Source organism: Trachinotus anak, unplaced genomic scaffold (assembly GCF_046630095.1).
Source record: "Trachinotus anak isolate AG129_WGS33_773 ecotype Australia unplaced genomic scaffold, CSIRO_AGI_Tana_v1 ptg000025l, whole genome shotgun sequence".
Taxonomy (NCBI): Eukaryota; Metazoa; Chordata; class Actinopteri; order Carangiformes; family Carangidae; genus Trachinotus; species Trachinotus anak.
Window position 1 is genome coordinate 17,326,011 of NW_027273876.1, and position 27,530 is coordinate 17,353,540.

The following is a 27,530-nucleotide window of genomic DNA, read 5'->3' on the forward strand; positions in this document are numbered from 1 at the left end:
CATTAAACAAGCTGTCAGTGTCATGAAGTCTCATAAAGTGCTCAAATGAGGACATAGTTTAAATGAATTAATACCACAGCCTTAACACATTGTTTATGCCTGCATGATTCTTGATTTTATAGCTGTATGGCCTGAATGCACATGATGCAAAAATGTGTCTAGACTATGAGGACAGCAGCACCAAAGCATCACATAAATCTCTAATATATACAAATATGCTGTCATACTGGCTTAAAAGTAAAATATGCTGCAGTTCTAGAAGTTGAGTTAATGAAAGACACGATAGCAGATGGAGTGTAACTTTTTGATAATTTCTTATCAGTTACGAAGAGTCAGTGTTTTTGCACAAAGTTCTTCCTGTCCTTGTGTGATTATGTATGAGATCTGACTATTTTAGTCATATGTTAGCTTACACTGGAACCACTCTAATCTTCTCCATGCATTTCAGATTTTTGTTGCCCTCAGTGTGAAAACACATATCAAGTTAAAGTCTTTAATATGAAAATAAAAAAAGGCATGTAACAAAGCAATTACTTTCAGGCAAAACTAAAGGAATGTGGAGAGTTACCTGTGGCTGCCAGTAAAAATGCAGTTAACTTTACTCTGTCCCACTGATGTATTGTGGAATGGATGTGGAATCCAAACACAGCAGCCCATTTACTCCAAAAAAAGTTGCTCACTTCAAAGAAACTTTCTATCACTTCTTACAGAGGGCATTCATAATGCATGTCATTCTCTGGCTCCACCTGGTGAACTGCCCGGCTCTATGAAGACACTGAAATTTTTATAAATGTAATTTATGTGCTGAAACAAAACAAATTGTGTTTGTTATGCACAAAGCCTCGCAAGCCAGTGTGAAGGAGAGGAATTTGCCAATAAGCAGCATTTTATGTAATTATACCATGTGGGATTTTTTTAGGGTGTTATTTTTCACAGAATTCAACCCACGACTTGTCTAAAAGACTCTGCAGTGATTTTGGTCATTGGGTGCGCATAGGTTGAAAACAAGCTTGAAGGAACTGTAGCAGTGGTCTAGGCATTTGTCCATATGGGCATTACTTCTGTTGCCATGCTGCTGCCAGATACGTGTTGTGTGTGAGGCGCATGAGCATTGGCATCCCGAGGGGTAGACAGTACCTATCAGGAATACTTAATATGAGTGGCATGTGGTCTTTTTGTAGGCAGTCTGTCACTGTATGCACATATGGATGGAAGCTGGATACAAATGTTTGGATTTTAAATGCATTACATGTAGTTTTTTCTAGTTTTAAAAGCAGCAATTATGATAAGGTTTACAGTGTTTGACCTAGACACCCATGCACATTTACTGAACATATGGACACAACAGATACTCCAACTCTGTATTTATATTCTGTTCATATTCTGTTTATGTTGGATTGAAGACCTATAAGGTCTTGGTGCATATATAGAATTTCAAATTAGCTAATTTATTTCCCCAAGCCATCCTTCCACCTTTCCATCGCAAGAGTCTCTCTCACTGCATCAAAATGATTGAATTCACCAGTCAGCGTTAGATCACAGTGTTGAGTGGTTATGAGGACATGTAGAAGGAAAAGCTGTGATTGAATGAGATGTTGGGGTGAAGAGGGAATGCAGGAAGCAGAAATGAGGAGCGGTTGTAATGGTGCAATCACATAGAACAAGCAAAAAGGTTTAAGTTTTACATATAAATGAACCAATTTTACATTCAAGTTCTTTGCCAAATGAGTTCACACAATAGCGATTAGAGCATTTGTACATAAAATATTCTTATTATTCCTGCATGAATAAGCAGTATATCTGTATTTCTTTGCATGGCTGAGTACAAATCAAACTAATTGAATCATGGAATTAAGAAAAAGAGAACCAACAAAAGTGACGGAATGAATATAAACATTGTCTGTGTCATCATGATCATGTGCTGCTTTCCTCACTGCTTTAAGTCAGTGTTGATACATCATTTTATCCCTGATGAAGATGAAGATGAAGAGCTTCAGGCTGTATGCCTCTTACAGCATACTTAACCATCCCCATGGCTTAATATTCTGCGACTGGAAAATTGACTGAATGTCACTGATCAAATTAGTATTCAGTGCTCGAAACTTAGCTTTAATTTAAAGCCCCACTAGCAAGAGCTTAAGGCTGTGAGAATAACCCTAGCTTCTAGAGACTACTCTCTTGGCTGATGTGCTGTAACTGCTCTCTCCATGACATTTTTTCATATTTGCTTGCTTTGGAATAACTATATCCTCTCAAGGTTAGCATTTTTACACAGTTTAGCATTTTACATTTTTACAAGTGTAAACGTTAGCTGGAAGCTGACAGCTTGTGCTTTAGAATGGGCTTCCATTCTAAATTGAGGATTAGGTGAGAAAGTTTTGACAAGACAAAGAGTGAGAGACCCCCTTCAGTAATATGCCCTTTGGGAGAGGTGTATAATTTGTAGATGCAGGGGCATCGTTCACCAGCTGAGTTTAACTATGGTGAGAACATCTGAAACTGTATAAATGTTTGACTGAAATGAACTAACATGGGACAATGCACCATTAAAGTAACATCTGAAGTATGATGGTTTCTCAAAACTGTCGTAGCTTGTTGGTACAACAGTAGTGTGAATCATATTGTTTTGAACCAATGTGGTTCGAGCTTCAATGTTTCCAGATGTGATGCATCTTCTGACTTTCACTGTGGGAAGCAAACTTTGCAATATTACAAATTGCGATATTACATATCGATATTATATATCCCATATTTAGGCCATTAAAATTTAAAACAACAACAATAATAATAATTTATTATTATTATAACAATAATAATAATATGATATGCTTCTTGTAGAGGAAAAAATTACAAGAACTGTTAGCAAGCCTGTTGCAATGCATGTAGCAAAACGGGCTCTATTTATAATACGGTTGTTTTCTGACACTATTCACAGTATTAACACTGATTAAATACTTTGCCACAGTATGCTGTTAGCTCAGTGAGATAAGCAGGTATGCATTTTACTCCTCCTTCTCAATATCATATCATGATTACATGGACCTGAGTTCAAATCCAGGCTGGTGACATATCCTTTTCATAGCGGCACCAGCAGCTCTTGTGCCCTAAAGATTTCTGTGTTGTCCGTTTTCTCCTGTCCATGTATTTGTAATGAAGACTAACTGATTTTCTTTATGTGTATATGTGCGTAGAAATACACACATATACACATGAAGGGAACATTGGCTCCAGAATCCCTTTCTTTTTACCTCCACCAGCCCAGCTTTTTTTTCCTTTAAACTCTGTAGTCCGTGTGTGTGTGTGTGTGTATGTATATATATATATATATATATATATATATATTTACAGTGCATCCGGAAAGTATTCACAGCGCTTCACTTTTTCCACATTTTGTTATGTTACAATCTTATTCCAATTTAATTTATTTTTTACCTCAAAATTCTACACACAATACCCCATAATGACAAAGTGAAAAAAAGTTTGCTTAAAATTTTTGCAAACATTATTGAAAATAAAAAACAAAAGAAATCACATGTACATAAGTATTCACAGCCTTTGCTCAATACTTTGTTGAAGCACCTTTGGCAGCAATTACAGCCTCAAGTCTTTTTGAGTATGATGCTACAAGCTTGGCACACCTATTTTTGGGCAATTTTTCCCATTCGTCTTTGATGAACCTCTCAAGCTCCATCAGGTCGGATTGGGAGCGTCGGTGCACAGCCGTTTTCAGATGAAATAAGTAAAAGTTCCCTTTGATATTACTAATAATGAATGAGAAGAAATACCATTTTCATTAGTTTAATATTTATTACCCCAAAAATTTAGACAATAACAAGGATAGCCCGAAACAACAAAAATTGACAATGTCAGTAGCGGGTGTTTCCACCATTTGCCGCAATGGTTTTGCGAATGGTTTGTCTGGAAACCCTAGTACCCCTCACATCTCGTAAACGGGCCTGCAGCTGTGTGGCAGTTGCATTACGATGTCTGAGTGCATAGGTCCTTAGGTACTGGTCATCGTTGCGGTCTGTCACTCGTGGGGCTCCACTCCTGGGTCTGTCACGAACTCTGCCAGTAGTTCTGTGTCTTGATGCAAGTCTGCTGATGACACTTTGAGACACACCAAGTTCACAAGCAACATCTGACTGCCTGCCACCGACCCGAAGGCGCGCTATGGCCAGGTGGCGCTGCTCATCTGTTAAGTGACATCGTGTGTTCATGGCTGTTTGAATGATGAACTTGGAATGACTTACTGACAATACCAGCTTTTTATACCCACAGAATGTTGAAATTGATGCCACATTGAAAAGGGTTGTCTTTTAGTTTTTTGGTATTGGCCCCAATATGTAAGGCACACTGTACACAGTGAGACCATTACGTGGAAAACACAAAATGAGGTGTGTCTATCACCCCAATACAATTGCCTCCCTATCCCAAAAATCTCTGAAGTGAAACAAACACCGTATGTATGGAATCCACTGAGTCTCTCACAATATCCCTAACTTATTGTGAGTACACATTAACCTTAATTAAGCCATAATGGCACAGTCAAAAGTGTGTATACATCATCCTGTGCAATCCAACTCATTAACAATATATGGAGAGAGATATCCATCTATAGCGAAATATCCTTACAAGTAGATTTTACACACACACACACATATATACATATAATGTCAATAACTTACATGATGACCAACTTCCTTCAACTGGATCTTCCGTGATACGTAGTCACCAGGAACTAGGCTTCCGACCACAGCTCGAGGGCTGCGGTTCGAACTATTCAACTTAACAACACTATATGTGAAGGTTCGGTGCAACTATGGTTTGGGGCAGGGTTCAAATAATAGGGAAGAATGGGGTGGTCTGACCCCCCTGATTAGTGCTTGGACCCCCCCAAAAGAGGCAAAAACAACAAGTCGGGGGTTTGAAACATTTATATATCTTTCTTAACCTGTTATTGTAAATATTACAATACATTTCCCATATTTGTTCCTAGAAGAATTATGTAATACAATTTCAGACACCCATAAAGTGGATTGTACCATTTCTTAACCTTAATGTTACTTGTATGTAGCAGACAATCTCTAACAGCGTGAATAGCACCTTTTGACACACTTTTTTTTCAAAATGATTTTGCTCTGTAGCAAGTTTAAGGTCACTGTGCCATAAGACACTGACAGTGCCCAAACAGAGCAGCAGCAAGTTCTTCAGACCAACAGAGCGAAGTGAGAAATATCCACAAATCTGTTATTATCATTTATTCCCATGATGCTGCTCCTCTCACGTTGCCCCCTCTGAGAAAAAAATTGACCCCTCTGATTGTCCTTGTATAATTTTAACTCTGGTGTTCCCTGTGTTCCTTAATGATGGTTCGTACCATGTACTAAGTTCCCAACGTAGTTACCGCGATAGTTCCAACTATGGTTTTGGGAAACATTTGCATCGCAAGTGCATGGTTCCAACTATGTAAGTTGCTACTTTAGTTAGCAACGATGCTTTTGGGAAATGCATCCCTGACCGTCTGACATACTGACAAACTATTTGACTAATCTCCGTAAACTTTTGTAATTCATGGTGCCCATAGGATGTATCTTGATTTGATTCTGTTGCCATTCTGTCTGTGTTTTGGTGCGCACTTTTTTGCCTTATTTTCTTTGTAAATTCAGTTTTCTGCTTTGGTTTCCGGAGCTCTTTCACCAGAGAAGAGCTCATTAACATCAGAGAAACAACTCCAGAGGATTTTTTTCCCACCTTTCTCGACTCACCTGTGGAATTATTGGACATTTTGGTCAAAGGTGCACTGACCGTTGCTCTCGCAGTGAAACGCCGGAGGAGAGGAAAACGTGCCGGTGCACTTGCGCGTCTCCGCCGGCGCGGACTCCGCACACCGCTCCCAGGTGTATTTCTCTCCAACGTGCGTTCACTGCCCAACAAACTGGATGAACTTCAGCTACTGGTGCAGAAGAACAGAGACTTTTCTTCATCTGCTGTCCTGTGCTTCACGAAGACGTGGCTGTGTGGATCGATTCCGGACTCTGCGCTGGAGCTGGCTGGCTTCCAACTCTTCAGAGCGGATCGCGACACAGAGCTGTCCGGCAAAACAAAAGGTGGAGGAATCTGTTTCTATGCTAACATTGGCTGGTGCAGAGACGTGACAGTGATCCTGCAGCACTGTTCTCCTGACCTGGAGACTTTCATCATAAACTGCAGGCCCTTCTACTCCCCCCGTGAGTTCACCTCAATCATTCTGGTCGGTGTTTACATCCCACCACAGGCCAACGTGCAGGAGGCACAGCGGGCGCTCGCCGACCAGATACTGTGTGTGGAGCGGACCAACCCAGACTCCTTAGTTATTGTCCTTGGTGACTTTAACAAAGGTAACCTCAGCCACGAACTGCCCAAATACAGACAGTTTGTTAATTGCCCAACCAGAGAGGGGAACACTCTGGACCACTGTTACACCACAATCAGTGGTGCTTATCACGCCATCCCCCGGGCTGCACTGGGCCACTCTGACCATGTGATGGTCCACCTGATTCCCACATACAGGCAGAAACTAAAACTGTGTAAACCTGTTGTGAAGACATCGAAGCAGTGGAGCAGTGAAGCTGCTGCATCTGCGGGCATGTTTGGACTGCACTAACTGGGAAGTGTTCAGGACTGCTTCCAACAGTCTGGATGAGTTCACAGAGGTTGTGACGTCATACATCAGCTTCTGTGAGGACTGCTGTATCCCATCACGCACCAGGGTGAGTTATAACAATGACAAACCCTGGTTCACAGCTAAGCTCAGTCAGCTCAGGAGGCAAAAAGAGGAAGCTTTCAGGAGTGGGGACAGGGACAGGTTTAGCAAAGCGGTGAGAGAAGCTAAACGTCTGTACTCTGAGAAACTTCAGCTCCAGTTTTCAGCCAACGACTCTGCTTCTGTCTGGAAAGGGCTCAGAGAGATCACAAACTACAAACCTAAACCCCCCCCACTCCATTAACGACTTCCGTCTGGCCAACGATCTGAATGAGTTCTACTGCCGCTTTGAAAGACAATGGGACAAGCCTGACACTAACCCCCACGAGTCCAGCCACCATCTCCAGACCACCAGCTTCTCCTCCCCCACTTCAGCAGGGGCCCTGGCACCTCAACAACCCACAGAAGAACACATCAGAACCCCACTCCTCCTCCCCTACCAAAGGAACGTCTCTCTCTATCCTGGAGAGAGATGTTGACAGGCTTTTTAAGAAGCAGAACCCCCGCAAAGCAGCCGGTCCTGACTCTGTCTCTCCATCATCCCTGAAGCACTGTGCTGATCAGCTGTCTCCAGTGTTCACAGACATCTTCAACACCTCACTGGAGACCTGCCACGTGCAAGTCTGCTTCAAATCCTCCACCATCATCCCTGTCCCCAAAAAACCAAGGCCCACAGGACTAAATGACTACAGACCCATTGCCCTGACCTCTGTGGTCATGAAATCATTTGAGCGCCTTGTCCTGTCTCACCTCAAATCCATCACTGACCCACTCCTGGACCCCCTGCAGTTCGCCTACAGAGCCAACAGGTCTGTAGATGACGCCGTCAACATGGCTCTCCACTTCATTCTCCAGCACCTGGACTCCACAGGGACCTATGCCAGGATCCTGTTTGTGGACTTCAGCTCTGCCTTCAACACCATCATCCCGGCTCTTCTGCAAGACAAGCTCTCCCAGCTGAGCGTGCCTGACTCCACCTGCAGGTGGATCACCGACTTCCTGTCTGACAGGAGGCAGCACGTGAAGCTAGGAAAGCATGTGTCTGACTCCCAGACCATCAGCACTGGATCCCCGCAAGGCTGCGTTCTTTCTCCTCTGCTCTTCTCCCTGTACACCAACACCTGCACCTCCAGCCATCAGTCTGTCAAGCTCCTGAAGTTTGCAGACGACACCACTCTCATTGGACTCATCTCTGATGGCGATGACTCTGCCTACAGGTGGGAGACTGACCGTCTGGTGACCTGGTGCAGGCAGAACAACCTAGAGCTAAACGCTCTGAAGACAATGGAAATGATAGTGGACTTCAGGAAAAGCCCAGCCCCACCCACCCCCATCACCCTATGCGACTCCCCCGTGGCTACCGTGGAGCATTTCCACTTCTTGGGAACCACAATCACAGAGGATCTCAAATGGGAGCTGAACATCAGCTCCCTCATCAAAAAAGCTCAGCAGAGGATGTATTTCCTGAGGCAGTTGAAGAAGTTCAACCTGCCAAGGACTATGATGGTGAACTTCTACACCTCCATCATTGAGTCCATCCTCACCTCCTCCATCACCATCTGGTACGCTGCTGCCACAGAGAGGGACAATAACAGACTGCAGCGTGTCATCCACTCTGCGGAGAAGGTGATTGGCTGCAATCTTCCATCCCTCCAGGACCTGTACGCCTCAAGGACTCTGAAGCGTGCAGGGAAGATTGTAGCTGACTCCTCCCACCCTGGACACAAACTTTTTGTGACACTCCCCTCTGGCAGGAGGCTGCGGTCCTTCAGGACCAAAACCTCTTGCCACGAAAATAGCTTCTTCCCATCTGCTATCAGCCTTATCAACAAGGCTAGAGAGCCCCACTGTTGCCGATCCCCCTGATCCCCAATTGCACCAATCACCAGAAAAAATTCATTTTATGTGAAAACATACTTGGCAATAAAACTGATTCTGATTCTGATTCTGATGACCTTAGTTACCTTACCCTTTCCCTCTATTGTTTCACTTGTACTAGTTTTACATGTTAACACACTGACTAGCATTCAGCTCAAACACAATCTGAACTAATTTGGTTTATTTTAATGTCTTCACTACTGCCACTACTATTAAATCAAATACCTTTCTACTGTTGTCCACACACAGTATTCAGCTCTGCTGTGTGAAGGTTGCCAGTTGAATCCTGAGAAAACAAATGTATTTGACCAACAAGTACTTTTATGTGACCTTTTCAGGAAGAGACATCTTGTGTGCTCAATGGGCTGTCTAACCATAGAAACAAAACATGCACCAGCATATATTTTCCTACTGGTGTCCAGTAACAACCTAGAATTACCTTGATACTGTTTAAGCATTCTCTTTGGAACTGAAGGTCTCAAACTTGTTTGGGGTTTTTGATGACACTGTTAATCACAATAAATATTACTTTTAGTAAATCAGTTTTGTAATGGCATTCACTTTAACTTGAGACATATTGTGGGCTTTGTTAAATTTGCTTCTTATGGCTGTAGAACTGCAGTTTCAAGTTTGGTGGCTTAGGTTTTTCAAAATCCAAGTACAAGGCTAAATACATTGTCTTTCTGCTTGTCTGATTCTATAAGAGCCTAGGATGTACCCAGTCTTTTATAAAAATGCTTGTAAATGCTGTTGTTGCTGTGTGTCCTGGATAGTTTACACTGCTGCAGTGCCACACGAGTGTATTTCCTAAATGATAAAAGTAGTATTATATTAAGTATTAAATGCACAATATCAAATTTTCTGCCAAAAGGGGTGTCTCAGTTAAAACAATAACAAGAGATGGAGTTTGGTTTTTGACTCCATGAGGTAGCATTGGATCATGGGAGTTGTTGTCTTTGGCACCACCGGTGTCATTGCAGTCACTTACTCCCTACAGTAAGGATTCTTTCAGTGTCAGTCTGTCAAGCTTCTACTGCGAGCTGAGAGCCAGGGGTTCATAACCGGTAATATTAATAAAGCAGTTACACATTTAAGATCGTCGTCGAGCCGAGCTGCCACAAACGTTTGCTCAGTTTGTTTCTTATGATTCAATTTATGGTCCATTTTCCAGATATTTTTACCGCAAGCTGAATTATGCACAGAGGTCTCCTCCTCTCCTAAACAAACAGACCCGCTGAGTAAATCTGATATGAAAACACTGAATAAAACAGTATCACATAAAAAAAAATCTATATTTCTCTGATACTGTTTGGCAGACTCAAGACATGTCAGACTTGCTCTGACCCTAGCTGCCATTAACTTAGCTCGTTTATCTGATAACTTATGAGCCAGACGTTCTGGAGAATTTTACCTGGAGGCGAATCATCCACAGAGGTCTCCTCCTCTCCAAAGCAAATGGACCTGGTGATAAAATCTGGTAAAAATGGTGAATTTAGTAATTTCACTTTAGAAATCAGTGATTCGTCTGCACTGTTCAGCGGACAGAGGAGGTCTCGGTGGGGCTAAGAGCCAAGATGATGCTCAGCTTGTTTCTCTGATCACTTCAGATCCAGATGTCTGATTCATCTAGTTAAAACAGGGGTCAGCAACCCGCGGCTCCGGAGCAGCATGTGGCTCTCTCATCCCTCTGCTGCAGCTCCCTGTGGCTTTGGAAAATAAATAATGAGTATTTAATTTAGATTTATTTTATTTTAGTTCGTTATTTTTTTAAATGTAATTCTCAATTTGAAGATTACGGTGATCATGTGTTTTGTTTTTTTTTGTCGCTTAAAATATGAGTCACAACCGCCCATGTGTGACACCAACTGGCACACGATTTATTGAGCTTTTCAGCCCCCGGTAGGCCAACCATGTATAAATCCAAGAAAAGAAAAGTTATAGTTTTTTTATACATAGCATAAAGGTAAAAAAAAATGATATATGCAGTGTTATCTTCATTTTAGAAGTCAAAAGGGTTTTGTGGCTCCCAGTGTTTTCTTTTCTGTGGGAAACAGGTCCAAATGGCTCTCTGAGTGTTTAAGGTTGCCGACCCCTGCATTAAAATATAAACCAAGCTCTAAGAAGTTCTGCATTGGCAGTTCATGCCTGTCAGTGCACTCTTGTCTTTCCATCTTGAGTCAGAGAGCTTTAGACTGACCTCCCTTTGTATCCCTGTAAATTATCCCTGGCACAATTAAGATGATGCAGAAGCACAGTATGAAGAAGAACAAGGTTAAATGTTCTCTAAGGTGTAGGCGAAGTGAAGAAGTAAGCCTTGAAGTAAGCCTTCATTTTAAGAAAGGTCTTTTGTTCAATGAAGCAAATGGATGGTCATCTCAAAGGACACAGACACACAGCATTTATGTATATATAAATATGCAGAGCTATCAGATGCTTTACATATATTTAGATAAAGCTTAACAAATATTCTATCTAATAGCTACAACTTACCATTGAAAGATTTGATCACCATGTAGTGATATATCAGTGGTGTGTCAGTGTATTTCACTTTCAGTATGATGTAATTGTTTGAACATAAATGAACCTTTTGAACTGATCAATATAGCCTCGATTGTCTGTCTTGTAATACCTGGTAATCCCTCACATTTTAGTCCACTGCACTGTTACTCATTGTGGGTCTTGGAAGCCTCATGTGGCTTACCAAGCTTTAATCAGTGACTCACATGGCAGAAAATAACCTTAACCCTATGACAATGCAGAATTCAGTCAATACACATACTTCCTAAAATACTCTAAACACAGGGGCGACCCGATAGCTTAATGGTCAGGGCGCATACCACATGAGCGCAAATGCTCTTTGCAGGTGAGTCGCCGGTTTGACTACCGACTGGTCCGACTCTTTCCTGCATGTCGTCCCCTCTCTCTGCCCCTTTCCTGTCAATCTCCACTGTCCTATCAAATAAAGGCACAAAAGCCCCCCAAAAAATATCTTTAAAATACTCAACACAGCTACACTATGCTATGTGGAGTTTCACAATGGCAAAAGTGTGGCAAAAAAGTGCAGCAAGTAAGGGAATCAAAGCGTCTTAGCATTCAGCAGGAACCAATCACAGTAAGATGAAGTACTATTTCCAAATCATGCACCCAGAATTGCATGGTTTTAGGTGTTTAAACACTGGTGTTCTGTCATTGGGGTTTCTGTGGGAAAGAATAGTTAAGAGCACAGGTCTAGTGGCATCTAAGGTTGTACCAATGGAGGATGATCTCGGTAATCGACGATCATCAGAGCGATCACCAATAGCTTATACCTTTGCAAATTGTCCCATTAATGTAGTAACTTGTTATAGTCATGATTTGCAGTGGTAAATAAATATTAAGTCTAATTTGCCCTGCCACAGTTTTACGTATATAGTTGCATATAACCCATGCCTGCAACACTGTCACACGCACACACTCCAACCACCTGATTGTCACTGAACGCTGCTTGTAGTGTTTAGGTGGCATGCTGTGATTAAACAGAGCATAGATCGACAGACGCACAGAGCACATTACTTAGTTCAGCGTTTTAGCCTGCTTCTTTTCATGGTTGAGAGAGAGAGATACAGGGAGAGAGAGATTCATACCAGCCTGAGCAGTACTTTGTTTTTAGCATTAATCGGCAAATTTTACCTGAGAAGGTGAACATGGTAAACATTAAACCTGCGTAGCATCGGCATGTTAACATTGTCACTCTGAACATGTTAGCATGCTGATATCAGCATTTAACTCAAATTACAAACAAACTGTGCCGAAGTGCACTAGCATGGCTGTAGACTCTCAGTCCTGTTATCTACTCTCTCATCTTTTTTACTTTATTCATTTTGACCTGGATTTTAGGTTGGAGTTTTGGTGTTTCATGCTCAGAATTCTTACAAAATATTTGAATACCACTCCATAGCAACATATTTGGGGAAATCACTGGATACATGTAGTTTTACTGTGTCATTTTGTGGAATGACATAGATTTATGGCTCTTGATCACAACTTATCTGCTAACTGCAGAATTTGATTCCCTTTTAAAATATTCAAGCACTGTGGGATTTCCCCATGATAACTGAGGGAGACCTACATAGGAATGAGAAATTGAGGACTGTTAAAGACCATGCTTAAATTAAATAACGGTTGAAGTCCAGGATCGGAAAGATTAGGTGAGATACTGTGAGAGATGGAGAGATAGACTCAGGAATCAAGAATGAGATTGATTAAGGTTGAAAGAGAGAGATGAAGTGGGAGAGAGATGAAGTGGCAGAAAGTGGATGGCTTTGAACGTTATTAGCTACTAGATAGACTGAGGCAGGATGGATAGAAGAGAAGAGAAGTCCAGAGGGAAGATGAATTGATAGGAGAGGAAAAATGGATTGAGGCATCTTCTCCTTAGTGGGAAATTTTGCACTGACAAGGGAATACAGGCCATTAGAAAGGAGTAATGAGATTGTGAACATTCGGATGCGAGGAAACTCTTATCAACTCCCTTTGGGTGCAATTTAGTGTAATCTGTATCTGGAAAGCTAGTGGGTTTGGACAGAGAAACGTATAGAGAGTGGAGTGAAAACATGTGGAATATTGTCTCTTCTGCTCTTATAATGAAGGGCATATTTTCCCCACGTCAAGTATTTCACAAAGTCAGTTAATGTTCAGTTTGTGAAGTAGGGTGTCTGTGCAGGGCAGTAATCAAGTTATTTTATTGCTGTCTTTATCATGGTAATCAATCAAACCATCTGTATCCTGCTTACTCCTTCATTTGCCCACAGGCTGTGATTAGATGATAGAGCCATTAACTGCTGCTGTCGAAAAACTCTGCTATTGTGACAGAAACTGGAAGAACTCAAGTATTCATAAGGCAAGGAGTCCCCTTGGTAAAGACTACTGTTTCTGCTGAATACAGCAGAGAGATAGAACTCATCAGCATGATCCTCAGCATCCATTTACATTTCTCCAAAAGGTGTCATATATAATATCCTTCTTGTAATAAATCCCTATAGTTAACCCGGCACTATATGCATCATTTATATATAGACGATTATATGGAAAACCATATAGTTATAAAACCATTATGTTACACAGTGTTTGTTTCTGATGTGTATCTAATAATATCTAATATGACGTTCATTGCTCATGTGGGAACTCCAAACTCAAGTGGGCAATTGCTGATTGCAGGATTGATTATGCTGCAACATGCATCCGCTGATGCATTGTGAGACTAGAGTAACCGTGGGGTCCTTAATGATGAGAGCATTTTATGATACTCTTGAGAGTAGTTTGAAACGTTAGTTTTCCTGTTTATTTTAGACAAGTTTGATTAAAATGGGAATGATTGATGTTGTCTGTTACAAAGAGGGGTAGACTATACACTGGAAAATGTGGATTATCAGCAGGAATGCTAAATCTGAGGCTGCCAACAAAGAATCAACTAGACTATAACTAAAAAGCCTATGAAAGCTTTGTGTGTTATGAATAGGATTGATCAAGTGTTGGAGTTGAATCAAGTATGTATTTTTCCCACTCTGTCATTACAGTTATTGTGTATTGCAGTTTTTGCAGTTGTTTTTGTTCAATGGCTCTTTCTTTAGTTTTATAACTATTTGTGTGACAGAGTTGTTGATTCAGTCATGAACAAAGCAGAGTCCACAGTCACACAAGTGCCTCTGTGAATGTTTCTCTAAATGCTAAATGTGCTAAAATGCTCACAGTGACAATGCTAACACAATAAGATGCTAAAATTTACAAATTAGCACAATTTCCAGATGAATCTGATAAAAAAATATTATTTGTTCTGCAAGTGTTTGAAATTTGGACAAATTAAACTGAAATTTGACTGAATGGTCGTTCTACACGAAAAGTCAGTGGCTCACCAAAGTTATTAGATTAATTCTGTGGAGAACATGAATGTCTGTACCATCCTCATATTACCATTACTATGAGTCATGATTAGTATGATTTGTAGATCTACACAGTTGTAGGCTTTTGGAGGATCCTGTATGTTGCTGTACATGCTGTCTTTCATATTATTTATGACTCTACGAGTGCCTCCAAATCTTATTTTCTAAGTGTAAGTGTAGCACACAGTTTACTCTGTCAGCAACAAGATCAGAATATCAGAATAAAGTAAAAGCAATAATAATGATAACCACATATTTCTGACAGCAGTTTTTCCACAGTCCTTTCTTAAATGCTTACACTAATGCATGCATATGCAGATGAATTCGAGCTTTGCTTACTAGATCATATGATATCAGGAATATTTCTGGGGCAGAATGCTACATATCTCCATTAAAAATTAGTTGCAAACGCCTTAGTACTTAGCCCTGATAGAGATAACAGAGCAGTAATTGGGTGTTGGCATCAGTGTTAGACGGGTGTTTTAATAGCTTCAAGACTCAGGCGTAATGAGTGACACTGGAGATTGGAATGGGTTTGGCTGCTGGAAATTCAAATCAGTCAGAGGAATCTTAGAAGAAAGATCAGAAGCATGTTGCTGATAGTGGAACAGAAAAAGGAGATGAGGACAGGCTGCTGGTAAGTCACAGAAAAAGGAAAGAGATGATACAAAAGTGCATAATATTTTTCACTGTCCTAGGGAAATTGAGTAAGACTTACTTTCTGTCACTGCAATCTTCTGACTGATATCAGCATCTTTACCTATCCCGACAAAGTTGTCATTTCAATAGCTGCCAGTAGGTGGTATGTTCAGAGAAAGTTAGGCTCAGTAAAATAAGATCCCTTGTCACTCTATGCCCTCTGGTATCACACATCATCCAAGCTGAAATGAGTGTTCTGTGTTAGATAAAATTATATCATGTTGTTATAGCATTTCAGGGTATTGAACTTCCACATATTTCAAAATGTTCTCCCTCACTGCCACGTGGAGCTGCCAATGTGAAATTGCCTTTTTCTGCTTCGAACTCTATATACCTCACTGTCACACGTTTGACGAATTATAAAAGTTTTTCAATTTCAAATATATTGTTATTAAATTAAGCCATTCTTTTTTGTAAGAACAACATGTTTTTCTTTTTTTCCCCAGTTTTTCTTAGGGATTGATCAGCAGTTCAGAAATTAGTGGGTCTTAAAGCATGCTCTACATTTTGTACCATTCAATGATTTATATAATTTTTATAATATATATATCTATATGTTTGTCACTGCACAAACCCATTCACAATTCATGTTCTGAATATACTGGATATGGTGGCAATAGGGGTGTCACTATTCTATTATATGGCAGTGGTGTGCGACAACTTGTCCTTCCTTGTTGAAGAACTATTAGGATTATTCCTTTGAACTGACAGTAAACATATAAATTGTATAGTATAGAGGACAAATATCTAAAAAATCATTTCATATGATAATCTTCAGAATATTTACAATTAACCTACAATGACAGTGACAATGCAGAATCCTGCATTTTCCTGCCTCAATAATAGCCTTTATTTACTGACAAAGAGCCTTAAGTGCACATACAGTGCATTCCTACGTTCACGGCTATACTGCAGCTCTGCTCTGGTCACCAGCCTCCCTGCTCTGTTCTCTCTTTAGCTCTCTCTCTCTCTCTCTACCCCCCTCTCTCCCCCTCTCTCTAACAATATGCTCAAACTTCTTGAACTTAATGAAGATCTTAAATCAGTTTAATTTGCTTGTTTACTTGCTACCACTACATCTTAATGCTTAGGAAAAATAGACTCTAGAACTTATTGTAATGGGCAAGTTTATTTTCCATACACATCTGTGCATGGGTATAATGCGTGGAATACCATAAATGATCTGATCTGAATGGTCGACTGAGTCAAGGACACCTTGACAAGCATACTTTGGCTATAAGTACTAAAATCTTAAAAATCTCAGGATTGCCCTCAATTTGTCTGCACAGATGTCCAAAAAAGGCTGCTTCCTTCTCTGTTTGACCAGCCTTAGTCAATGGGAAATGGTCATGCCTAGGAAAATAACAGAAACTATGGTTACAAAGACTGGTAGTCAAGCTAGCTACCAAACACAATAGGCTACTGCAGTCACAAGTAGGAATTAAATTGCAACATGAATGCACACAGTCAATATCAGATCCTTTATGAGACGGTATGTTGTCCTTAGATCAGATGGAAAGAGAGATATCGCCTCCATTGTAGTATCATTATAATTATGTAAATTTTTTGTTTTAACTGGTCAAGCACTTCTTGCCCTGCCCGCCCTGATTGCACACTACGGTTATATGATGTTCAAAAAACCTAATGCCTAGCCTAAAAAACTGTCATGCAGACAGTCCTCTATTGTATTTTGTCTTAATTTGGGCTTTTTGTAAGCTAAATTCACAGGTTATGTGAGCTTTTTTCATATGAATGAAAAAGTTAATGTTATGGGTGTTTTATGCCTTTATTAAATAGGACAGTATAGAGAGACAGGAAAAGAGGGGAAAGAGAGTGGGGGAATGACATGAAGCAAAGAGTCCACCCGGCCGGCAGGCTATATTTTGAGAGCATAAGTCAGTTACATAAAAGCTAAATAAAATAACAAAAGAACAATAAAGAAATATAATTTATAAAATATTATTGTTCTCAGAATTTTCTTGTAAAGTGATTAATTGTACTTCCTAACTGCACAATTAGTGCAGGATGTGGAACTGATGTAGGACATGGATATGAAAATCTTATTTTGTTCTTTTGTTGAACTACTGCTGCATCTGCGACAGTGTTGTAGAATGGATTTGCTGGGCTGAGGCCATCAAACAAATAGTTTGACATTTTGTGAAATATGCTTATTCTGTTTCTTGTCAAGAGTTAGATGAGAAGATCAAAACCACTCTGTGTCCAGTTTGAGGCTCCAGCAAGCAGCCACTTAGGTTATTTGAGCATTAAGACTGAAAACTTGGCAACAGTTAGCCAAAAGTCAACTTACCAGCATATCTAAAGCTCACTAATTACTGTTTTTTATCTTATTTGTTACAACCCTATTGTAAAAAATGAAATGAATTAATGGGGAATTCTGTAAGTAACTGCACCCACACCTGTATTCATTGGACAGATATAAGGGTGGTATTGATCTTCTTCTCTGACTTTCACTAAGAACACAAATAAGCACATTTTCTAAAGTATCAAACTATTACTTTAAAAGTGAAACCCATATTTTGTAGCTATCTGTGCCATTTTGCAGTATCTTTTTCCAAGATACCGTTTTGTTACAATGTGCATATTGTATACTGTAAATATTGTATTTATTTTTCATTATATTAATCATCCAGACACATACAATAGGTTAAGTTTTTCATATTCCTTAATGATAGTAATAATGATTGGGAGCAGTTAACCTACTCCACTAGAGGAGAGAGCGACACCTGGAGCAGGAGAGAGAGAGAGCATCAACACCAGAGACAACATCAAGGCGCTAGGGCCGTAACATCGACGCATACAAAGTCTACGAATACCATGGATGGAAAGTCACATTTGTATATTTATCTATTGTGTATACATTTGAGGCCTTGAAGCTGACAACAGTGTGTCAAACTGCTAATCTTATGAGTGTCCTGAAGTGCTCCAAATAACATATAGACAGATCCTCACCTTGACTCATGGGTTATGCTTGTATTTGGAACCAGTTCATTGGAACCAGTTGATTCGTTTGACCAACCATATCACTTAGATGAAACTACCTGCTATAATTGGAAACTAAGTGAAGTGGAACAGTATGAAATTAAGTCACCTTTATAATTATTAATCAGGCTGCTTCTCCTACTATAAGTAACATAAATATGCCTATAAAACCAGTGCTTCCTTTAAGTGCAGAGCAGAGCTGCATAAGTCAACCACCAGGATTGAGCGAGTTTGATAATCACCAGTTGTTTTACCTATTATGGTCAATATTGAGCAGAAGGAGCAAAAAATTGAGGTCTGATCAGTTGGATTTTAGCTGACTAACATGAGAACAGCAGGTCTATTTGTGTCAATGATTATGATCAGAGACTTATAGTGAATAAAGAGCTGCTGCTCTTTCTCTCTACTGAAGTTCTGTTGTTTTCATAAATTTTGTTACCACAAAAATACCTTTGAAGGCCATATCACCCATCCATGGATTCTTAGCTGAGCTCAGTTCCGAGAAAGTTCCTTTCTGCCTTTTCTTTGATCTCATTGCTCTACTTTTGTCGCCAGTGGAGAAATAAATACAAAGAAATAAAGCTTCAACCTGTATAACTCTTTTCTCTCTTCTTGGGTGCAACCTTGTGCAGTCAACTGGGGATTCATTTTGAAATTTCAGAAGATGTGACATTCACATAATGTAAACTATAAAAGTAAACATGGGTTGTTTTCACTGTGAACATTAGCGTGGTCAACACAGGGGCAAATTATTAAAAAATCTTTTTGGGAGCATCAAGATGGTTTATACTGAGAATTGAAAACAGGATGGGATCATTTTGGAAAGTAAGTAAAGGATCTTTTGTCCTCTGCAAACATGATGAAGATTTGATTGCTGCTAGGCTTTGACAATTCAATGCAAATAAGACAGGAATAAAACTGTGGAGTTTACTATGATTCACAAGTTTTCAGTTTCCCCGAGTTTCATTTTGAGCCATACCAAATGAGCTGCAATCAACTTTGGTATTGTTACACTCTGTCTGCGTGATTGACAATGCTTGATGCCAGTGGCACAATACTTTTGAGTGCCGGAGCTGACTGCAGCATAACAATATACTTCCATTACTTTTGATTGGCAGGGCTGAACACAGACTTGTGTTTCACATTTTCAGTGCTGACACTGAGTTAGGAAGCAGCGTGAGAGGATCTACAAAAACAGAATGAAAATTGGCATGCTGCAGCTTTTCAGTGATAAACAGAAGCTGCAGATATTTTGACCATACATGTAACTTGAAAAGACATACTTGTGTGTGCAGAGATGCAGAACGCACCCCTCCCCCCTCCTGTAAAAATTTAGACTTTTTACAGTTGATACAAACAGACTAGACTTTGAAGAGAAAGATGCTTTCAGGGCAATTTACCTATGCGAATTCTGAATACACTGGACACCCACACACAGAGACTTAGCATACATATCCGAACATGAACACAGGCACACAAAAACTTCTGCTAATTCAAATTAGAAATGTTTTAGGTTCACCATAGTCTTGAGATCAACAAGTCTTCAGCTGGATCAAATCAATTTTACCTGACCACATGGCTCCTTAGCAGTAAAATCTTGGAAACAATGGACTTCATTCAAGAACATTTTCATACTCTTATCCTACAACTCTCTTGCTGTGTGTGTGTGAACAGCATTGTACTGTGACATAAATAAAGAAGGAATGGTTGGATGTGAATTTAGATGCTAAAAAACTATAGCAAATCAAGTCAAGAATCTTGGGTTTGGTCGATTATCACAAATCCATCTATGCGAGGAGGTCATATGACCTGGTAAATACACAAGCACTGATGTGGATCAAATGTCCTGTTTAGCTGTTTTGCAGTTGCGGGTGTAATATTCTTACTCAAAAGTGGGCCACTTGCAAAGATTTATGTCTCCCAAAAACTTGGGAAAATAAGGCCCAAGTTCAAAATCCTGGAGTTATCCTTTAACTGTATAGGCTTTCCTTTCTTATTTGGACTGCACAACAATTCAGTAACAGTACAAATGTTTTATCGTTTTTTCTCATTTCCCCCTTTCTCCCTACTTTTGCCTCTCTCAGGTAATGTTGGCTGCTTCCTATTGGTCATTACTTGCACCAGCGATCGACATGGCGGAGGATTCTGGGAAGTACGGCTCATTTGCTTTCGTGCCTGTAGCTGTGGGATTCACACTTGGGGCAGCCTTTGTTTATTTTGCTGACCTGGCCATGCCCCTGCTGGTAAGTACCTCACATGTACAGTACATACTGCATGGAAGATTGTAAAAATAGTGTTTGTAGTGGTATGTCGACACTCTGAATATTGAGGACCTTTGTAGGTCAGTTTTTCAACGTATTTTTTCGTCATTCCACACTGGAGATTAAATTTACAGTACAATAGCAGAAAATTGACAAAAAGGAACAAAATGACTTTGCTGAGAGCAAACATTTTGTGGGCATCAACTCTCTCTCTGTCTTCCTCTGAGAAGTTTATAGGAAGAATTGGATGTTACCTGAGTTGATTCATTGTTATTGTTATACTGAACAAGATTTTCTTTTTGTTCAGTTTTGCGTGTGCCAGTCTTTTGTGTGGTGTAGATAATAGCATAATTGTTGCTGAAAGCAAATAATGTTTGATGAAAAGAAAACAAGAGAAAGGAAAGAAGTTACATGTTCATAAAATTTGTCTTGGAGGAAGATTCGTCAATGAGGACTTATATGCTGTTTTTGAATCTTGTCAGCATGTCAATAGTGTATGGTCTTTGCTGTTGTGTCTTTCTGGCTGTTATGTGTGGAGGTATATTGATGAAAAAGCTTTGAGAGAGCACAAAACAAATCTAAGGGGTACTCAGAGGAATCGGGTAACTACATTTGAGCCAGCAACAGGGATTCTCATACTTGTAATGATCAAAGATGCTTGTGTTGTCAGTCTAAATCGCTTGAGAGTAAACTCTACAAAGAAATATTTTATTTGGCCTTGAACTGAAGGGTCATCCTGTTGGACTCTGTCCCAGCTACCCTATAGAGGGAAGAGTCAAACAGATGGAGACAAAGCAGTCTTTGATGTCTGTAGTACCGTAAAAAATCTTTGTGTAAGCCCTGGTATGATATCTCATTTTCATCCTCTTCATTTGCCCAGTTTTTACAAACAAGTTTTACAACACCCCTGGGTGAGTGGCACTATCCATGGTACTGAAAGAGGGATTTAATCCTAGCATGTTAAAATAGCATTTAACCTTTTGGACAAGACACATGGTTGGACAGGAACAGAAATTCTTCCCTAATGACTGATGATTGATATGCCTTTTTACAAATTGCACCCTGCACACATCCACACACAGTCCAGCCATATACTAGATTTACTAGATATTCCTAGTCTTGTCAATTTTTGAGAGTCAGATTGATTTAAAAGCAGTTACTAGCTATATGTCTTAGTGGCCATGTTAGTTCCTGTTAGCTTATATTTTTAGTGTGATTTTCTGGACCATTTCACATTGGGCAAGGTTATGTAATAATTCACAGTACAATTAATTCATAGATTGGGTATAAATAAAAATAAGATATATTTTAGTGTCTGAGTCTATTTGTAACCTAACAGTTTGTTAAAATAATGTTAGTTCAGTAGAACAAAAAGACTTGAAAGGGCTGCAAATGTCTGAACTCATAAGTGGATGAATTGAGACATCATTCTGATCTTCCATTCCATTTTCTCAGAAACTGAAATTAGAAGGTCCTTTGTCAGTTTTTTTACGATAAACGTCACATAATTACATGGTCTTTTTAGAAGACTCCCTCAGACATTACTTTCAAGGGAAATATTAGGGAATCAGGCATCTAGAAATTAAATTATTACCAAAATTATTACAGAAGTTGTCTTAGTAAATTATAGTTTGTTTTGTGTGACTGTCAGATTGACTTCTACACAAAAATGGATTACTCAACTTCTGCAAGAGGTAAAAGCTTTTAAAAGTATTTAACTTCATGAACTATGTATGATCTTTAGACAGCTACTTAATGTGCAGATGCTGCCAGTGCTGTGATTGAGTATGGTCTTGGTCCCAAGTGCAGGCTCAGGATGTGTATGTTTCTTTTTCATCTTGGACTTATTGGACTTATCTCAGACTATGGGCTGTTTTGACTCTGAATAGTCTCATGTTTTGCCTGTTAAGTCTGGTCTCAGCAAATGACCAGTCGGCTTTCATTTCTTCCTCTGTGCTCCTGTGTGTATATGTGTGTGTGTGTGTTATCATAAAATATATCACTGGCACCACCAACCTTACCCCTCCTTTATCAGGAATATGTGTTGGTAAAGTTATCAGTAAGGACTGTCTACCTGAGCAAGTAACGCAAATACTAGCAGCTAATTCTTACAAAGCACACCGCCCCATACCCATGCACCTCCTGGTTTAAAGTAATAACTGAAGAGTATTTAGGATTAAAGATTAATTGTATGGATCACACTGACTTGGGAGGAGAGGTCAGTGATGTCATCTGCCTGCAGCATTTCAGTGAAAATGTATCCTCCATGGATACATATGCCAATGTATTACTGCCATTATTAACTATCACTGATGTGGCAGCAGACTAAATGTCCTTGCACGTTTGTAATTTAATACTTGGAAATAGAACTATAGTAAAAAGTGAAAACTTTGATCATCAAGAACCTCAAATTTCAAGTCTAAGCTGGATCAGTAATAAATCACTGCAAAAATTAAATACTATCAGCTTTGTATCAGTTTGATCATATCATATATCATATGTTTATCTATCATGTTTTTGAATTGGATCATGGAGCATGTATCTAGACAGGTGTCAGATGATCTGAAGATACATACGCCCAGGACCATAGCTAGGATTTTAGAAACACTGCAGCCTAAATTCCTATACATTTTTTTGCAGAATGAAGGTTTCAAAGGCATGTAATGCACTCAATACCAAATATATTAATTTAATCTAATTTGATTAATATATTAAATTTTAACTTAAAAAAAATTACATTCAAAAATGTTTAGTCAAAAATATCAATTTGGTATTGTCAGTAGTGCATAATGTTAACCTTTGCTTTTTGGACCTGGTGTTGACTTGGACTCAATCGCATTTTGAGATTGCCTCAACTTAACTGATCTACAATTAATGCAATTTATGACTGAATTAATTAAGTAAAGTCATTATATTTTAATACAATTCTTTGTGCGGCCCTGCTTGTAATGTAATGCATTTTGAATAATCACCCTTTGGCAGGTGATTGAGAAAGTGAAGGGTTGATGTATGCCAGCATTTATAGAGATGTACAACCCTTGAATTACAACAAGTGCAAGATTCAATAATTCTCTTTTGACCATGTTGGAAAAAGAAAATTGTCTCTTGCCATAAAATGTTGCACGTATCAATAACATGTGGCGATTGAATCAAAACATTTCTGGGCCCTTCACCTGACTCGAGGTTAACGGAACAGCGACAGGGAGAGATGGGACTCAAAAAGGCAGAAATGCAAATGCTGCTACCATAGTCAGAGCAGCAGAGAACAGCTGTTGCCTTAAGCTCCTGCAGTCATGCCAGGACAGCAGCAATGACACGAATTACATATGAAGGAGCGGCTGACAGATCACCGTCATGCACACTCATACAAGATGACACACACTCATATAACACAGCTCACACACACACACACACACACGCACACACACACACAAACACACAGAGTCTACTAATCTGATAGTCAACCACAACTCTTACAGCTTAATAAAAGAATACTGCTTGATGCTAATAACATCCTATTGATCCGGGTGTAGTAACCTTTCCATTTTGATTCATATTATGATATTTTAACATTTTATTAATGCACTGCAATTTGAGCTAGTTCTCATGTTGTCTGAAAATAATAGACTTTAGGCTAAAAGAATCTCGATAGAAACTCGATTTAAGTTAATGTGTAAGTGCAACCCTCAGATATTCAGTGAGGTTTTTCCTCTATAAGATTTTGCCTGTTTTCATCATATTAGTTTTGCAGTGTCAGATGAAGCTTGACTGTTGTGTCATGTTTTACTTTTTACCTTGAAATATAACATTGAAGCCTTCCACTTTGTGAAACTTGACAGACAGAAACTATTTTATATTAATCCTGCTAGTCAGTTATGAATAAAATTAGAGATGAGACAAAATACTAATCAATCATTTTGACAGTTGATTAATTGACCAAGTTATTTTTGTAAGCAAATATTACAAAAATTCTCAAACACTTGTCCAGAAATATAAGGATTTGCTAGTTGTGAGGGCTGCCGCAGTGTATTCAAAACTAAAACCTTTGCTTGAAAATAGGAAAAAAATAAATATTCAGATTGTTTATGGTCTTTTCAAATTCAACATTTACAGTATGCAAGAGCAGCAACCATTGGTATTGCACAGTAAGCATTGCATTTGAGCTCATTTGAATGTATCATGTACTGGTTTTATTTTTTTTTTAACTTTGTCATTGGGCTTCAGACCCAGAGACACCAATTGGCAATCCTTTGGCATCTTATAGAGCAAACAACTAAAATAGAAAAAATGGGCAGATTTAGCAACAGTGAAAACAATGAATAGGTATTCATCATGTATATTGTGAAATAATGTGACTATTCCTTTCAGCTGATTCAGTTTTGTGTTGTGGAATCCCTCTGGGTGCTTGGTTTGCCTTCAATTTTAAGTCCAGGATTTTGCTTGGTAAATGAACTGTGAAGACGGATTTTCAAGGTAGCATCAAATATGATGATTTCTAATCAGAAGTAAGTCCTGCCTCTAGTATGAATATATACATCGTTTTTTTGTGTAAAGAAAAAAAAAAACAAACATAAAAAAAAAAAACATACCGATAAAAGCTTTGTGAAACACCCTCAGTGTATATTACATGTGTATGTGCAAAATATTCAGTGATTTTTGGACTTGTTTGTAGCCTTGGAATGGCTGATAGAAGAACTCAGTCCTGTCACTTATTGCTGTCATGTTTTTTTAAGCCATTCATTCTTTTAGCTTGCTCAGTTTTAGAGCATTGACACTCAAAAATATGTGTCACTAAAGAGATTATGATGAAAAATTATCTTGTCTGACCAAATAAGGAGGCACTTGCTCTGCTCATGGACAATGATACACTCAGTTACAGCTGCACTGAGAGTCTTTCTGGTAGCCGTTAAGAATTACCACAGTCATTTCCCACCTCTCCTCTCAACTTAGCACTCAGGGCTAAATCGGTGGCTGACCGTCCTGCCCTAAAACCACCCCTGCAACAGTTAAGAAACTGTGCTCTCTTGGTAGTCTGCAACAGACAGGCAGAGGCGAGGAAAATAAACTTGCTCAGAAAGAGATCTGTTTCAGAAGTGATGGGCAAACAAGGATGTCTTGAAGCATTTAACTTCCCAGGCAGTAGGTGTGAAAATTTATATAATTTCTCAAGGTTTAAAGCTTTCACAAAGAGCACATGGTGGTCAAGAGAATTTACAACAGGAAAGCAATATTTGTTCCAAGTTGTGCAATCTTCAATCTTTTAAATTGATATAATGGAAAAGTACATATGAATCAATACTAAGCAAGCACTCTTTATGCCTGAAAAGAATATCATGACATACATCAGAAATATATACATCAAACTTTTATCTAAGATCAGTTTCCTGTAGCAGAGTAGTTAATGCTCTCACACTCCTCTCAAAAAGTTTGTAGATTGCAGCCTCCAAGTTGTTGGTCCTGGAATGATGTTAAAACCAGTGTCGTATTACCATTGTAGTATTATGTTATCGCCCAATTTCTAGTGTGTGATTGTGAGATGCTACATTTTGTTTTGTCATTGTAGTAAAATTTAGTAACAGTATGCCAGTCAGGGTGCTTTGAACATAAATACAGTTGTGTAAGTGCTCAGAGGAATTTGGTAGCAATAAAAGACAGACATTTTGGGCACCGTGCAAGAACATGTTGTTATCCTACTCTCTAATGCTTTTTCCTCTCAGACTCTCCAAGTTGGATTCAGTAAACTCTCATTTAACTGCACAAACTTTAATTGCCTATATCAACCAGATAAATGTCACCAGTTTACAAGGAGGTGGGTGTTCAAGAGAGATGATATAAAATATTTAAAATAGAGTGGTAATGGCTTGACATTAAGTTATTTTGAAGTTTGATGTGCTAAAATACACCAATCCATGATGCCTGACATGGTGACCAGAATATTCATTTTCCATTAAATTTATTTTCGTTTAAATTTTCAATGTAAGTTGAATTCAGTAACATACCTAAACTTATTTAAAAGGACTGAAGTTAAACAGGTCCTCCTGCATGTGACTTATACAACCCAGAAAACTTGTCTGTTAAGAGAAAACTGGTGATTGCGAGATGTCTTATATCACTTGCACATGCCTTTTAATTAGCACAGGTGGTTCTTGCATGAGGTTGAATATCTTTGACTACATATAAGTTATGAGCAGTTTTTCATAGCAGTCATGAAGAATGTTAAGAAACAGGTTTTCAAGTGTCTCCAATCTCCAGTAATGGGGTTTTGAATCTAAATGCTTTGATCCACAATATCTCAGTGTACTGTACCTTACTTTACCATGATTAGATGTTAACCTCGACCTCCAGCACTGCTAAGAGATCTGGAGCCTCTGAGGTTCTGCAGAAAGTGTTAAAAAGGTGTGGGAATGTAGTTAAGTTTTCATTTTTCACCATTTCATTGGTGGTTTTCTTTGTGCTATTGGGTCTGGAGCTACATAAAACCACTTTCTGACTTACAGTACATATCCTCATTCACGTTGTTTCATCCACTGTGTTCTTTTTCTTTTTCATTACATTTCTTTACAGCGAACCCCCCCTCAATCATCATTCTTTTGCACTTCCATCTTCATCCCTCCATCTTCTGGTTCCTCTTGATATTCCACCCCTCCACCGTCTTCCCTCTTCTTCATCTGCCCTTTCCTTTCTGGGTGCCATGGTGACAGCAGTGGAAATATTGGGCTGTGATAATAGCTTACATGAAATCAACTGGGAACATGGGGGGGTCTTCCACACACAGACACACACACAGACACACACACACACACACAGCAGGGGGCCATCAGTGTTTGGACAGCTGCTGGTGCCACTTTTACAGGCTCCTCAACAAACAGAGGAACTGAATGAGAAGAATGATGGAGTAAGGGCAGGATGGACAGAGAGGGAGAACTGTGGGTGACAGGGAAAGAAAGATGGCAACAATAAGGTAATGGGGATGATGAGAGAGAACGAAAGAGGGAGCGAAGTTGGCAGAGAGCAGGATGGAGTTAAGAA

The 27,530-nt window shown here is 39.3% G+C and overlaps 1 protein-coding gene across 4 annotated transcripts in view; it reads left to right on the top strand.

Moving 5' to 3' along the window:
• The window catches only part of LOC139608246 (zinc transporter ZIP11-like), a 116,369-nt gene that overhangs the window by 6,590 nt on the left and 82,249 nt on the right, over positions 1-27,530 (top strand). For all 4 annotated transcript variants that reach the window (XM_071461776.1, XM_071461779.1, XM_071461778.1 and 1 more), the window contains exon 4: positions 20,325-20,483. In XM_071461776.1, the coding sequence (XP_071317877.1) occupies positions 20,325-20,483 (159 nt within the window). The remainder of the gene's footprint in view (positions 1-20,324; positions 20,484-27,530) is intronic.